The 11,835-nt window shown below is 36.7% G+C and overlaps 2 protein-coding genes across 2 annotated transcripts in view; one reads left to right on the forward strand and one right to left on the reverse strand.

Moving 5' to 3' along the window:
• The window catches only part of FIG4 (FIG4 phosphoinositide 5-phosphatase), a 98,662-nt gene extending 89,158 nt beyond the window's left edge, over positions 1 to 9,504 (reverse strand). Inside the window, exon 1 of the mRNA XM_011364829.2 lies at positions 9,212 to 9,504. Within this exon, the coding sequence (XP_011363131.1) occupies positions 9,212 to 9,277 (66 nt within the window). The 5' untranslated portion in view covers positions 9,278 to 9,504. The remainder of the gene's footprint in view (positions 1 to 9,211) is intronic.
• A 765-nt stretch (positions 9,505 to 10,269) lies between these two features.
• Positions 10,270 to 11,835, forward strand: part of AK9 (adenylate kinase 9) — a 110,864-nt gene continuing 109,298 nt past the window's right edge. Inside the window, 1 exon segment of the mRNA XM_023533389.1 lies at positions 10,270 to 10,361. The gene's annotated coding sequence lies outside the window, so the exon portion shown is untranslated.

Consider the following 11,835-nt stretch of genomic DNA (forward strand, 5'->3'; position numbering starts at 1 on the left):
TGAATCCTGGGCTGGCAGTGGGAAAGTCAGGAAGTCACCTAATTTACACCACAGAACCTCCAAAAGGTGTGAAAATTTGTGACATCTCATCTCTGGAGGTAGGAATGTAAAATTTCAGAAAACTGAAGATAAAAAGAACATAGCACAAGCTTCTAAAGAGGAAAAACACAGGCTTGAAACTAAAGATCAAGAAAAGAATAACATTAGAAATTCTCAGCAACAATATTGGAAGGTGGAACATAGGGACATAACATCTTCAAAGTTTGAAGAGAAAATTAATTTCAATCTTTAATTTAACATTAAGTCTATCAATCAAAAGTGAGGATAGAAAAGGATATTTTAGCCATGCATAGGCTCAAAAAATTACCATCCATAAACCCTTTCTCATAAAGCAATTGGAGGAGGTGTTCCACCAAAATGAAGGCATAAATCGAGAAAAAGGAAGACACAGGATCTGGGAAAATAAGGAAATCATCACAAGAGAGGCTACAAGATGATGGTGAATAGAACAGGATAGCAGCTGTATTGCAGGCCTCAGAAGCAACCAGTCCAGATTTGAGCCATTGCTTCAAGAAGATGAAACCGATAAGAATATCTAACAGAGATTTAACATATCTGGGAAGCTGAGGTCAAATTCATTATATGTACTTAGTAAGAACTAGGGACTGTAGAAAGAAGGAAGAGTCATCTCAAGTATTGGTAGTCTGAAGTTCAAGTGGTGAAGGTAAAATAGGAAGTAAATAAAATGCCCAAAAGCAACAGAGAAGGAAAGGGAGCAGCAATTGAATTGTACAGGATTTCCATAAATCCAGCTTGCGTCAGCTGGACTGCCTGAACACACACACACATGCAGGTACGTATAAATCAACTCTGCGGAGAAGGTGTTTATGTGTGTGTTTATAAATATGTTGGGGCTGGGAGTTTGGCAGGAGTTGGAGTAGATAAATAGGATACCAAAAAAAACCTATATTAAAATGTCCATTAAGACAGTAGATGATCTGAGCTGGTTCTGTTCCTCAAGTTAAGCATCGATGTTCATGAAAATGCTTCAAATTTCAATATCTAGCTTTAACAGTGGTAACTTAGTATAAAGATGAATGTGTTTCTAAAATATATACATGAACTCAAAATCGAGTACAATGGTAACCCATTTAATAGGAAATTCAGCATCTACTAACATTATTATCTCCTTTTATGATGACAGGCTAATTAATCACTCACTTTTCATCTGAGGGAAGAAAATCAGCCTTCTTGAAAGAGAAGAAATTTTAGGTTGAAATTTTAGGTTATCTGACAGCTTCAATTAATGTTAAACTTCACTTGAACTTTCAGAATAAAGGTATTATTTTTAAAGATCACGATGAAGTTACTTCTCACAGAATTGCAGGCCTGCCTCCTCATTTATTCAACAATCTCACAACCAGCAGTGAAGCCCAGAAAGAGAAATGGGCCTCTGATAATCAAAAGAGATGTCTCCAAGTTCACTTTTTACAGATTCATGGCTTTACTGAAGCTTCAAACCCCCTCAGAACACAAGTTTGAAACTTTGGTACCTCCAATCACACTTTCCACATCAGCTCTGCTTCTCTCTCTCACTTTATATCATTTGATTCTCTGCTCCAACTCCTCAGCCAACCACATCCTATACTGTTCTCTTCCATTCCCTAATTACACAAATCGAGGCTAATATCAAGGCTAATTAATAAGTAAGCTGTATTCCTCATGATGTGGTTCTTTATTCTATTTTGTATAATGGGTTGGGGAGGAGGGAAAAGCTTCCTTAAATCCTTTTGGAACAAGGCAGGAATTAAACACATATCTACCTACCTACCTGCATACATATAAATGATTTTCAGCTAGCAAGAGTAAAGATTATCCTAACAACCTCTCCCCCACAAAGCACACATGCAGACACAATAATCTGCCACAGTTCTGTTCAGCTACCAGTTTTAAAGTCAACTGCTATGTGCTCATTTCTTAGTTATGAAATGGTCACTTACTGCAATGGTAAGACCTGTAGGGCAACACATATTAAGTTAAGAGCTACAAATTGTAGGTCATCTAAGGTAGATTGCAATTCACCCAGAAAAACTTCAGGCTGCTGAAACTCCTGTGTGAAGCTCCTAGTTGCACTGGGCTGTATGAGCATTAGGGCTGGATCTGGCCTTAGTGTATCTGTAGACCTGGGTCACAGGACAAATAAGGGCCAGAGCAAGGCTGCAGGAGCCAAAGGGCAGCATGAAGGTGCTGTGTGCCAGAGAAAACAGGTAAGTTTGGGAGGGTCCAGACCCTTCACAAGACCAGAACTACTTCCTATCTGCCTCCTTTTCCTGTCTAAATAATCCTCAAACTCTATCTCTAAACACAGGTGACAATGATAGCCTGAATGTCACCTCAGGAGTAGTTCTACTCAATTATCCTTCTAAATGCAGATTCAGGACAAGAGACAGCTGATCTTGCCCAATGCCTCTCTTTTGTTCCTTAATGTATTCCTTAATTCCTTCGTAACTAATTAAAACACTCCTACCACCAAAAACAAGAATGCCCATTTCTTTCACACACTTGCTAACAATGACTTTGGTCATTTGGTCAATCTTTGCCATTTTGACAGGTGAAAAACGGAATATATTTTCATTGTATTACTTTAATTAACAGCAAGTTGAACAGCTTTTCACATTGATACTTCTTTTTGGCAAATTACCTAGTCATGGCCTTGTCCTTTTTTGTCTGGTATTTTACTTTTCAGACAAATCTATAAAATTTTTTTTCATATAATACTATACTATACTACTTTATCTATTGTTCAGACTACTAATACTTTCTCCATAGTCTCTTTTGACTATTTTTCTATTTACATTTATAGTTTTAAATGTTTTCTATTAGAAGAGAAAAAAAATTAAGTCAATGATCTAAATGTTTACCTTATGAAGCTAGAAAAAGGTAAACTGATTAATCCAAAATTCCTAGGAGGAAGAAAATAATAAGCTTAAGAGCAGAAATTGATTAAATAGAAAATAAACAATAGAAAAAATTAACCAAGTCAAAAGTTGGTTCTTTCAGGAGTAACAACATTGATAAATGCTTAGCAAAATGGATCAAGAAAAAATGAGAGAGAAACTCAAAATATCAGTGGCAGAAATGAAAGAAAGAGTTTCACGACAAATCTTACAGATATCCAGAGGTTAATAAGGTAATACTATGAACAACTCAATGCAAAGAAATTCCACAACTAAGATGAAATAGACACATTTCTTGAAAAACACAATTTATTAAAACTGACTCAAGATCCACTGAAAATCTGCATAGCCTTATATCTGCTATAGAAATTGATTCACTGTCAAAATTTGTCTCTACAATGCAACTCCAAGTATAAATGCTTTCAATAGTAAATTCTAGCAAATATTTAAAGAAAGAAACAATACCAATTTTATACAACTACTTTCAGAAAATAGAAGAAGGAACACTTCTCAACTCATTTTACGAGGCCACAGTTACCCTGATATCCAAATCAGGCAAAGATGTTAAAGAAAATGATAGACCAATATCCTGAACATAAATGTAAAAATTCTTAACAAAATATGAGCAAATAGAATCTAGCAATATATGAAAACAATAATATTGCATGACTGAGTAGGATATACCCCCAAAATTCAAGGATTTTTTAATATTTAAAAATGAATTAATGTAATCCATCATACTAAACAAATAAAGAAGTTGCCATATGCAGATGAAAGAAAAAAAAAAACATTTGACAAAATTTAAAATTAAAAAAAAAACTTCAACTAGGAATAGAAAAGAATCTTCTTCAACCTGATAAAGGGCATCTACGAAAACATTCAACTACCATTACACTTAATGGTCAAAGACTGAACAGTTTACCCCTAAGATCAGGGACAAGAAAATGTCTGCTCTCACCACTTCTATTCCCCTTTGTTCTAGAGGTCCTAGCCAGTGACACAAGGCAAGGAAAAATAAATAAAAGGAATCCAGACTGGGAAGGAATCATATCATCTTTCTAAATGATATGACTATTCATGTAGAAATATTAAGAAAATGCCAAAAAACCTATTAGAACTAATAAAAGAGGTAGGTTTTACGATATACGGTCAATCTACAAAAAATCAACTCAATTTCTAAATTCTGGCAAAAAGCAATTGGAAAATAAAATTTTAAATTCCATCTGTAATAATATCAAAACTCATAAAATACTTAGAAATAATTTTTAAAAAGATATATAAAATTTCTACACTGAAAACTACAATGTACTACTGAGAGAAATTAAAGATCTAACTAAATGAAGAGATACACCATGGACTGAAAGATTCAATATTATTAAGCTTCAGTTTTCCTAAAATTGATCTATATATTCAATGAAATCCAATCATAATCCCAATAGGTTTTTAATAGAAATTGACAAGCTCATTGTAAGGTTCATATGAAAATGCATATGATATAGAATAGCCAAAACAACTTTGGAAAAGAATAAAGTTGAAAAACACACTTCCTGATTTCAAGACTTATTTAAAAATTATAATAATCACGACAAGGTGGTAATGGCAGAAAAATAAGCTGATCAGTGGAACAAAATAGAGAGCTTAAGAATCAATTCGCTTTTATTCAACTAATTTTTTCACAAGCATGCCAAAGAAATTCAATAAAAAATAATCTTTTCAACAAATAAGGCTGTATAAATTGAGGTATGAAAAAAGTGAACCCCGATCCCTATGTTACCAGCCTCCAAGAACCCTTGATTATTCTCATCTGCTGGTATTCATGCCCTGTACAGTTCCCTCCCACAGAACAGGGTTAATCTGCATAACCAACAGGATACTGAAGAAATGATGGAACATGACTTCTGAGGCTAGGTCACAAAGACATTGCAGCTTCGTCCTTGTTTCTCTTGGATACTTTCTAGGCAAATCCAGCTAACACATCATAAAGATATTCAGAGGAATGTCCATGAAGTAAGAAACTGAAGCTTCTTGTCGACAATCAACTCAACTTGCCAAGCACGTGCATAAGCCATCTTGGAAGTAAGTCCTCCAGCCCAGTCAAGCCTTCAGATGATCATAGCCCAGTTGTCATCTTGACTGCAACTTTGTGAGACCCTGAGCCAAAACTACTTAGCTAAGTCACTCCCAGATTCCTGACCTACTGAAACTGTATGAAATATTAAATGTTTACTGTTTAAAGCCACTAAGTTTTGGAGAAATTTGTTATAGCACAACAGGTAAGTAATTCAATTCCTACATAACACAATACACAAAATTAACTTAATATGAAACACAACCTTAAACATAAAAGTTAAAAGTATAAGTCTTTTAGAGGAAACATAGGAAAATAACTTTGTGATCTGGAAGTAGGCAAAGATTTCTTAAATAGCTCACAGAAAGCAATAACCACAAAAGAAAAAAATTGATAAATTAGACTTCGCTAGTATTAAAAACTTCTGCTCATCAAAAGATCATTCATACAACATATACATATATCAAATCATCACATTGTATACTTTAAGTATCTTATAATTTTGTCAATTATACCTTGATAAAGCTGAAGAAAAAGATAATTAAGAAAATGAATAGGCAAGCCACTGTCTGAAAGAATATACTCACAAAACATATGACAAGGGACTTGATCCATAATATCTGACAAACTCCTACCAAAAATAAATAAATAAAAAGATAAAAAGCTCAATTTTTAAAAGTAGGCAAAAGGCTTGAACAGATACTTCACAAAGGAATATGTAAAAATGGTGAATAAGCACATGAAAAGATGCTCCACATCATTAATCATTAGGGGAATGCAAATTAAAACCATAATGAGATACCACTATACATACACTACAATAACTAAAACTAAAAAGACTGGCAACACCAAATGCTGGCAAGGATATGGAGAAATGGAGATTTTATTCATTGATGACAGGAGTATAGAATGGAACAACCACTCAACAGCAACCCTATGACTAGCAATTTCATTCACAAGTATAAAACAGAAATGAAAACATGTCCACATATACTTGAGTTCAAGAATGTTCATAGTTGACTTAACAGCAGCTTAAATTCAGAAACAGTCTAAAGCATAAGGAAAAATGAATAAACAAACTGTGGAATATGTATACAATGGACTGCTACTCAATAACAAAAAGGAACAAACTACTGATAACAACAAGATGGATGAATTTCAAAGACATTCTGCAGAGCAAAAGAAGCTAGACTCAAGAGAGTGTGTACAATACAGTTCTATTTACATGAAATTCTTGAACAGGTATATCTAATCTAGGTTAATAAAAAATAGAATATTAGTTTCCAGGAAGGTAAAGAGAGCAGACTGGACAGAGACACAAAGGAACTTCCTGGGGCAAGATAAGAGTGTGGTTTACACACACGTACACTCCTGTCCAAATTATACAGTTTAAATTTCTGCATTTCAATTTATGTAAATTTTAGAGGAAAAGAAACTTATACAAAAATAAGTGGTAGGTAGAGAACGGAACAAGTTATAGATAATAAAAGATGACAAAATGTTGGTAATTGTGAATCTGGGTGATGGTCATATGGAATTTATTATATCATTCTGTTTACTTTGTATATGCTTGAAATTTCCATAATAGAAAAGTGAAAAACAAAAAAGACATACAAACTACAAAATGAATGTTATAAATTATCTAATTTATCAGAAACATAATTACTCTGTCAAACTGCTATAAAAGTTTCTAATCATTTACTCTCAATTTCTCTAAACAATTTGTCACAGTCCAGTTCAAACTATGCCTAGCAGCAGTTCCCAGCCACACTCCGTAGACTGTCCTAATCTTTTTGCCTCATTTTTTTCTTCACCAAGCATTAATAATAGTAGTAGTGCAACAACATTTACCTCTTAGAAGTTTTATAGGGATTAAATAATAAAATATATGTAGAGTGCTTTGAATAGTGTCTAGCATAGAAGTGCTCAATGAGCCTTAGCAATTATCCTCACTAATACAACCTGCTACAGTTTTTTTTTTTAAATTTCTAGGATCTACTTGGTTGCCAGTAATTTTATGCTTTTCTGAGTTATTTACATCCCTTAAACTTTGATCTTATTACTCAAAAAAATCTTTCTGCTTATATCTTTGCTTAAGTCAAAAATAAAAATAAAAAAGAAGAATCACCTGCTACACTGACGAAGAAACTTAGGTTCACAACAGAGGACACAATGTAACATATAAATGCCTTACTATTAAATTATGTACCTGAAACTTACTGGACTTTGTTAACCAATGTCACCATAATAAAAAAAATTAATTCTGAAAAAAAAAAAAAAGAAGAAAAAAGAAAAAAATAAATGCAGCAGACTTTTCTCAGGTGGCTGCCCTGGCCCAACCATTCCCTGAAACAAAGGCGTGGCACAAACAGTCACGCCTTTGTTTCAGTGGACTCTTCCTGGCCACCATGGTTTGTCCAACCAGGGGCAGATTCCCAATCACAGATGAGTCAATCAGATTCCTTCTTCCAGCACTAGGCTCTGTCCTTGCAGCACTCTGAGAGAGTTCTCAAACCCCGCTGCCTTTCCTCAGTTCCGGGAGTTAGGTTCCTCTAATGATTCTTCTATGCAACTGCACCTCCAATATCCTAATGATAAATTCACCTTTTATCTCTAAACTGGTCGGAGTTAGTTTCCATTACTTAGATGACTGAGAGGTATCACAGCTGAATTCTAGAACACACATCTCTTTGTGTTAAACTCCCTCCACCAGCATCTCTTGAGAGCCTCCTGTTTACAAGGCAATGTATCAGAACTGTGCTATGAGGACCAGCAAGATTTTGACAGGAGGAACATTACAAAGAAAGAGAACAGCAGAAACACAGATATAGGGAACTTAAAGAAATACAATTTTGCTGCAGAATAAGGCACATAAAAGCACACAGCTAATCCCCTATAAGTGTTTGCTGAATTGATAGTAGATATTAGACCAGACAGATAAGCTGAAGACCAATAATATATGGTTTGAAAGCCAAACTAAGGCATTCAGCATTTACCACTAAAGGTTTCTGAGCAGAAGAGAGCTAAAATATGATTTGTGTTTTACAAAGAACACATCTCAGCCAGTCTTCGTGAACACTCAGCTTATTTCTGTTTTCAGTATAGTATTTATGTTTCTAACTAGGGGCACATTGTACAGAAAGCAGAAGGTTTTGCTTCAGTGTCAAAATGATACATCCGAATGACTCTCCTAAGAGAGAAACTGAAGATATTTGCAAATACAATATATTAGATAATTTCGTGTTCTGGTCTAGATCTAATCAAATAAAGTTGTCAGTAATATTAATTTAGGGTCAACAATATTTCTGCACTAATGATGACCTGAGGCAGACATGCTATTAGGACCATGTTTTAACTGAGAAAACTGTTAAGCTAAGTACTTTCTTGTACTCCTCTATCTAATGAAGACAAGCCAAGTTCCACCAAATGTGCCTTATAACACGCTCCATAGCATAAGAAAGAGTATTACGCAAGCTTACAGCATGTGTAATCTTATCACGAAGTGTAATTTTAAACAAAGACTCTAAGACCCCAATTTAGAAAAGCTATATAAACACCATTCCCTAAAGTTTAAGGAACTAGTAACCAAAACATAAAAACTGATCTGCTTTCGACTATTCAATTAGTAACTATTTATAAAGCCATCTGAAGTAATGAAACAACAAAAAAAATGTGTTGGAAAAAAGTCAAGTGAAAAGCAAAATAATTTTATACAAACAAATCAGCTGTCTTTAAACAAAAATTTTCTTTCCTTTCAAATAAAGAAACCCCAAAATTTCAGCTATAAAATTGCTGGTAATTAACATCTATCACAGTAATGGTATGCCATGGAATAGGAAAACTATTTTTTCATACCCATGCTTGTATTGTAACCAGTGAACCACACAACTCTTAACACTTTCAGAAAGTTGACAAGAATCCAGTAACTCTTACAGAACCTCATGAACAGTTTCTGAGATGCCACAAGCACCTGTTTCCAGCGTGTTAAACCGTGGCTTTTACGTGGAAACATGGGCATACAAAAGCACCAATGTCCTGGGTGCGATGACAGGGCAAAGCTCCCTCAGGCACATTCCCCAAGGCTGGGATCAGGGAACTGGGGTTGGGGGAGTGGTGTTATCTCTGCCCTACGGCCGCACACCAACTCTCCCGCCATCCCCTTGCCCGCGCTGCGCCGGGTACTCACAGCTCGGGTCTCATACAGCACCAGCTTCTGGACCGAGCTGATGATAGGGGCGGCGGCCGAGGGCATGGCTCGAGCAAATGGGGGCCCCCACGACAGGGCACCAGGCCGCGGCCCAGGCTGCAGCAGCCTCCAGATTGCCCCCAGAAGACTCAGATAGAAGACACCTCAGACCCCGGGCACCAGGTGCAGCCAGGAAAAACACCTCTTGGGCCCTAAAGCTAAAGATACAGACAACCCGCTATAGCTCAGGTGTTTCCGGATCCTGACGCCCCACCTACAGGCAAGGCCCGCCCCAGGCGCGGCGGGGCGGGGCTGGAGGATATACCATAGAGAGGTAATGTAGAGGTTCCCAGAACCTGCGTGCTGCCGAGGGAGGAAGTGGAGGGCGCCATTTTTGATGCGGGCAGAAGAAAAAAGGCGGAGGAAAGGTTGTGGGTTAGTTGAACCTCTGGTCTATCTGGTCCTTGTCTTTAAAAAAAGGAAAGATTTCGGATTGGGTTGTTTCTTTTGAAGTGTTTCTCCGAGTTGCAGACAGATCCATTCCCAAGTTGGTCTGTTTTGTTCCCTATTTCTGCCTTTATTTTCCTGGAAACCTGTGTGATGGTTCTTCACTGAGTGTTTTTCCCTTCTCCTCGTCTATTTTACCCTCATGAGAGTCAACAAAATCCGTATCGTCCAGAGGGTGTGTGGTTCAAGGAATTTATTTTTTTAATAAAGTTGGAAAATTTGGACTTTGCGACGTGTTCGTGCCTGAGGATAACCATTGGTAAATTCTACAAATAAACTGTCGAGAGTAGTGTAGCGCTGGCTTTGGAATAAGGCAGTTCAGCGTTAAAATAAGGTTTCTTCCATTTCATGTGTGTGAACATAAATGGGCAATGCATTTACCCTTTCTGATTATCGCGTTCCACATTTGTGAAAAGCAATGTATTATAATTCTGAATACAAAATTAGGTGTAAAAGTGAATATTTAAGAAATTAAATCAATAAATTACAGTCCCACTCCATTCCACCAAGGCCCCGCCTCTTCCCCAGAGGCCCTGCGCGCAGTACTGCCTGGGGTTCCCTCGGCAACCGCCCAACAGACCCAAGAGTCCAGGGAGGTGGCTGTGGCTGTCCAGTGGGGTCCGCTGGGGTTTCCTGCGGCCAGGTAAGGATCGTAGTTCTCTGCTCGGATGCATTTTAGGTTATACTGAATGGAATCTCACTTCTTGTGGGAACCCCAGACCAGTTCCTTTTCTTGCTAAACTAAAATTGGAGATCTCCTTAAATTCCGCTTTTTAAAACCACTTCCCCTTTCAATAACTAATGTTTTCATTCCACAACTATTTATTGAGCACCTGCTATGAGAATATAAGATGTACTGGAGTGGCAGCCTAGCTAGCCTAGGCAGAGTGCTAGGTTTCCCAGGAGTTGGGCCCCCAGTAAACCGCAGAATCCACTGCTAGAGGGTTTTTCAACTGCTAAAAATGTAAGAAAACTTTAAAAATTTGTATTGAATTGTAGTATAACCACCTAACAATGTGATATTTGAAATTCTATAACTGTGATTTTAGAGATAATATTGTAAATTCACAATTGATAAATTATAAAACTTTTTAAATAAGTATTTAATTATTTTAAATTTTCTTTCACGGTTCGGCACCTTTTTTTTTTTTTTTTTTTTTTTATTAAGAACTAGAAAGGTGACCATGTCAGTTCTGCCTTTTTGCATTGACTTGGATCTTTTAACAGGGAAAAATATTTAGTTCTGTTCCATTTCATAATGGAAACCAACTCTTCTGAACATGAGTTAAATATTTGCAGAATGCTTTTATTTAGGAATAAACCTCTTAAAGTAACGGTAGAGTTCTGGTTTACCAATATTTAGTTTTCAATTATTATATTACACTGTAATTAAATATTTCCACTTAATTAAACAATTCCATGTGAACCCAGAAGCAGATCTTGAGACAAAAATTTGAGGACAGTAGTTTATATGGGGAATAATCCAGCAAACAACAGCAGGGAAGGGAGAGAAGCTAATAAAGGGAATATTATCAAGCAAATTTCTCTGTGGGCTGAATTCTCTGGGGATTACTTGAATATATGTCTCAGTTATTCCCTCTTAAGAGGAAAGAGAGCTGGGGTATTTATTCACCAAGTCCCATCAGTTATTGGCTGAGGTCTGCTATGGCAGAACATTACTTCCTTGGAACTTCCAGTCTGCCCTGTGCTCAGACTGAATAGGCCGGACAGACCAAACAGCCCTTAGGCAAAGAGTCACACTGCCAGTAGTTGGGAGATGGGCTGGCCATGCATGGAAAAGGTGCATGTCAAGCAGATATGGGCAGAGCACTAATAACACGTTCTAACCTTTGCACCACTCATATCCACTTCTCCCCCATTCATAAGTTCACAGCATCCATTACTGATTCTTCAAGGTGGTGTCTGGTCCCCATTTCTAAAAGAAAAGGACTCACAAGAGATTAGTAAGGCAAGCTACAGAATCTACTATACAATTAATCCAAGCTACAGACTCCACCTGCACTCTTAGGTCTGTAACTGACAATTCATTACTTCTCTCTTCTACCACCTATTCTAAATTTCCCTTACCCTGGCCAACCCATCTAAGCTGTTTTCCC

The sequence above is a fragment of the Pteropus vampyrus genome, unplaced genomic scaffold (genome assembly GCF_000151845.1).
Source record: "Pteropus vampyrus isolate Shadow unplaced genomic scaffold, Pvam_2.0 Scaffold101, whole genome shotgun sequence".
NCBI lineage: Eukaryota > Metazoa > Chordata > Mammalia > Chiroptera > Pteropodidae > Pteropus > Pteropus vampyrus.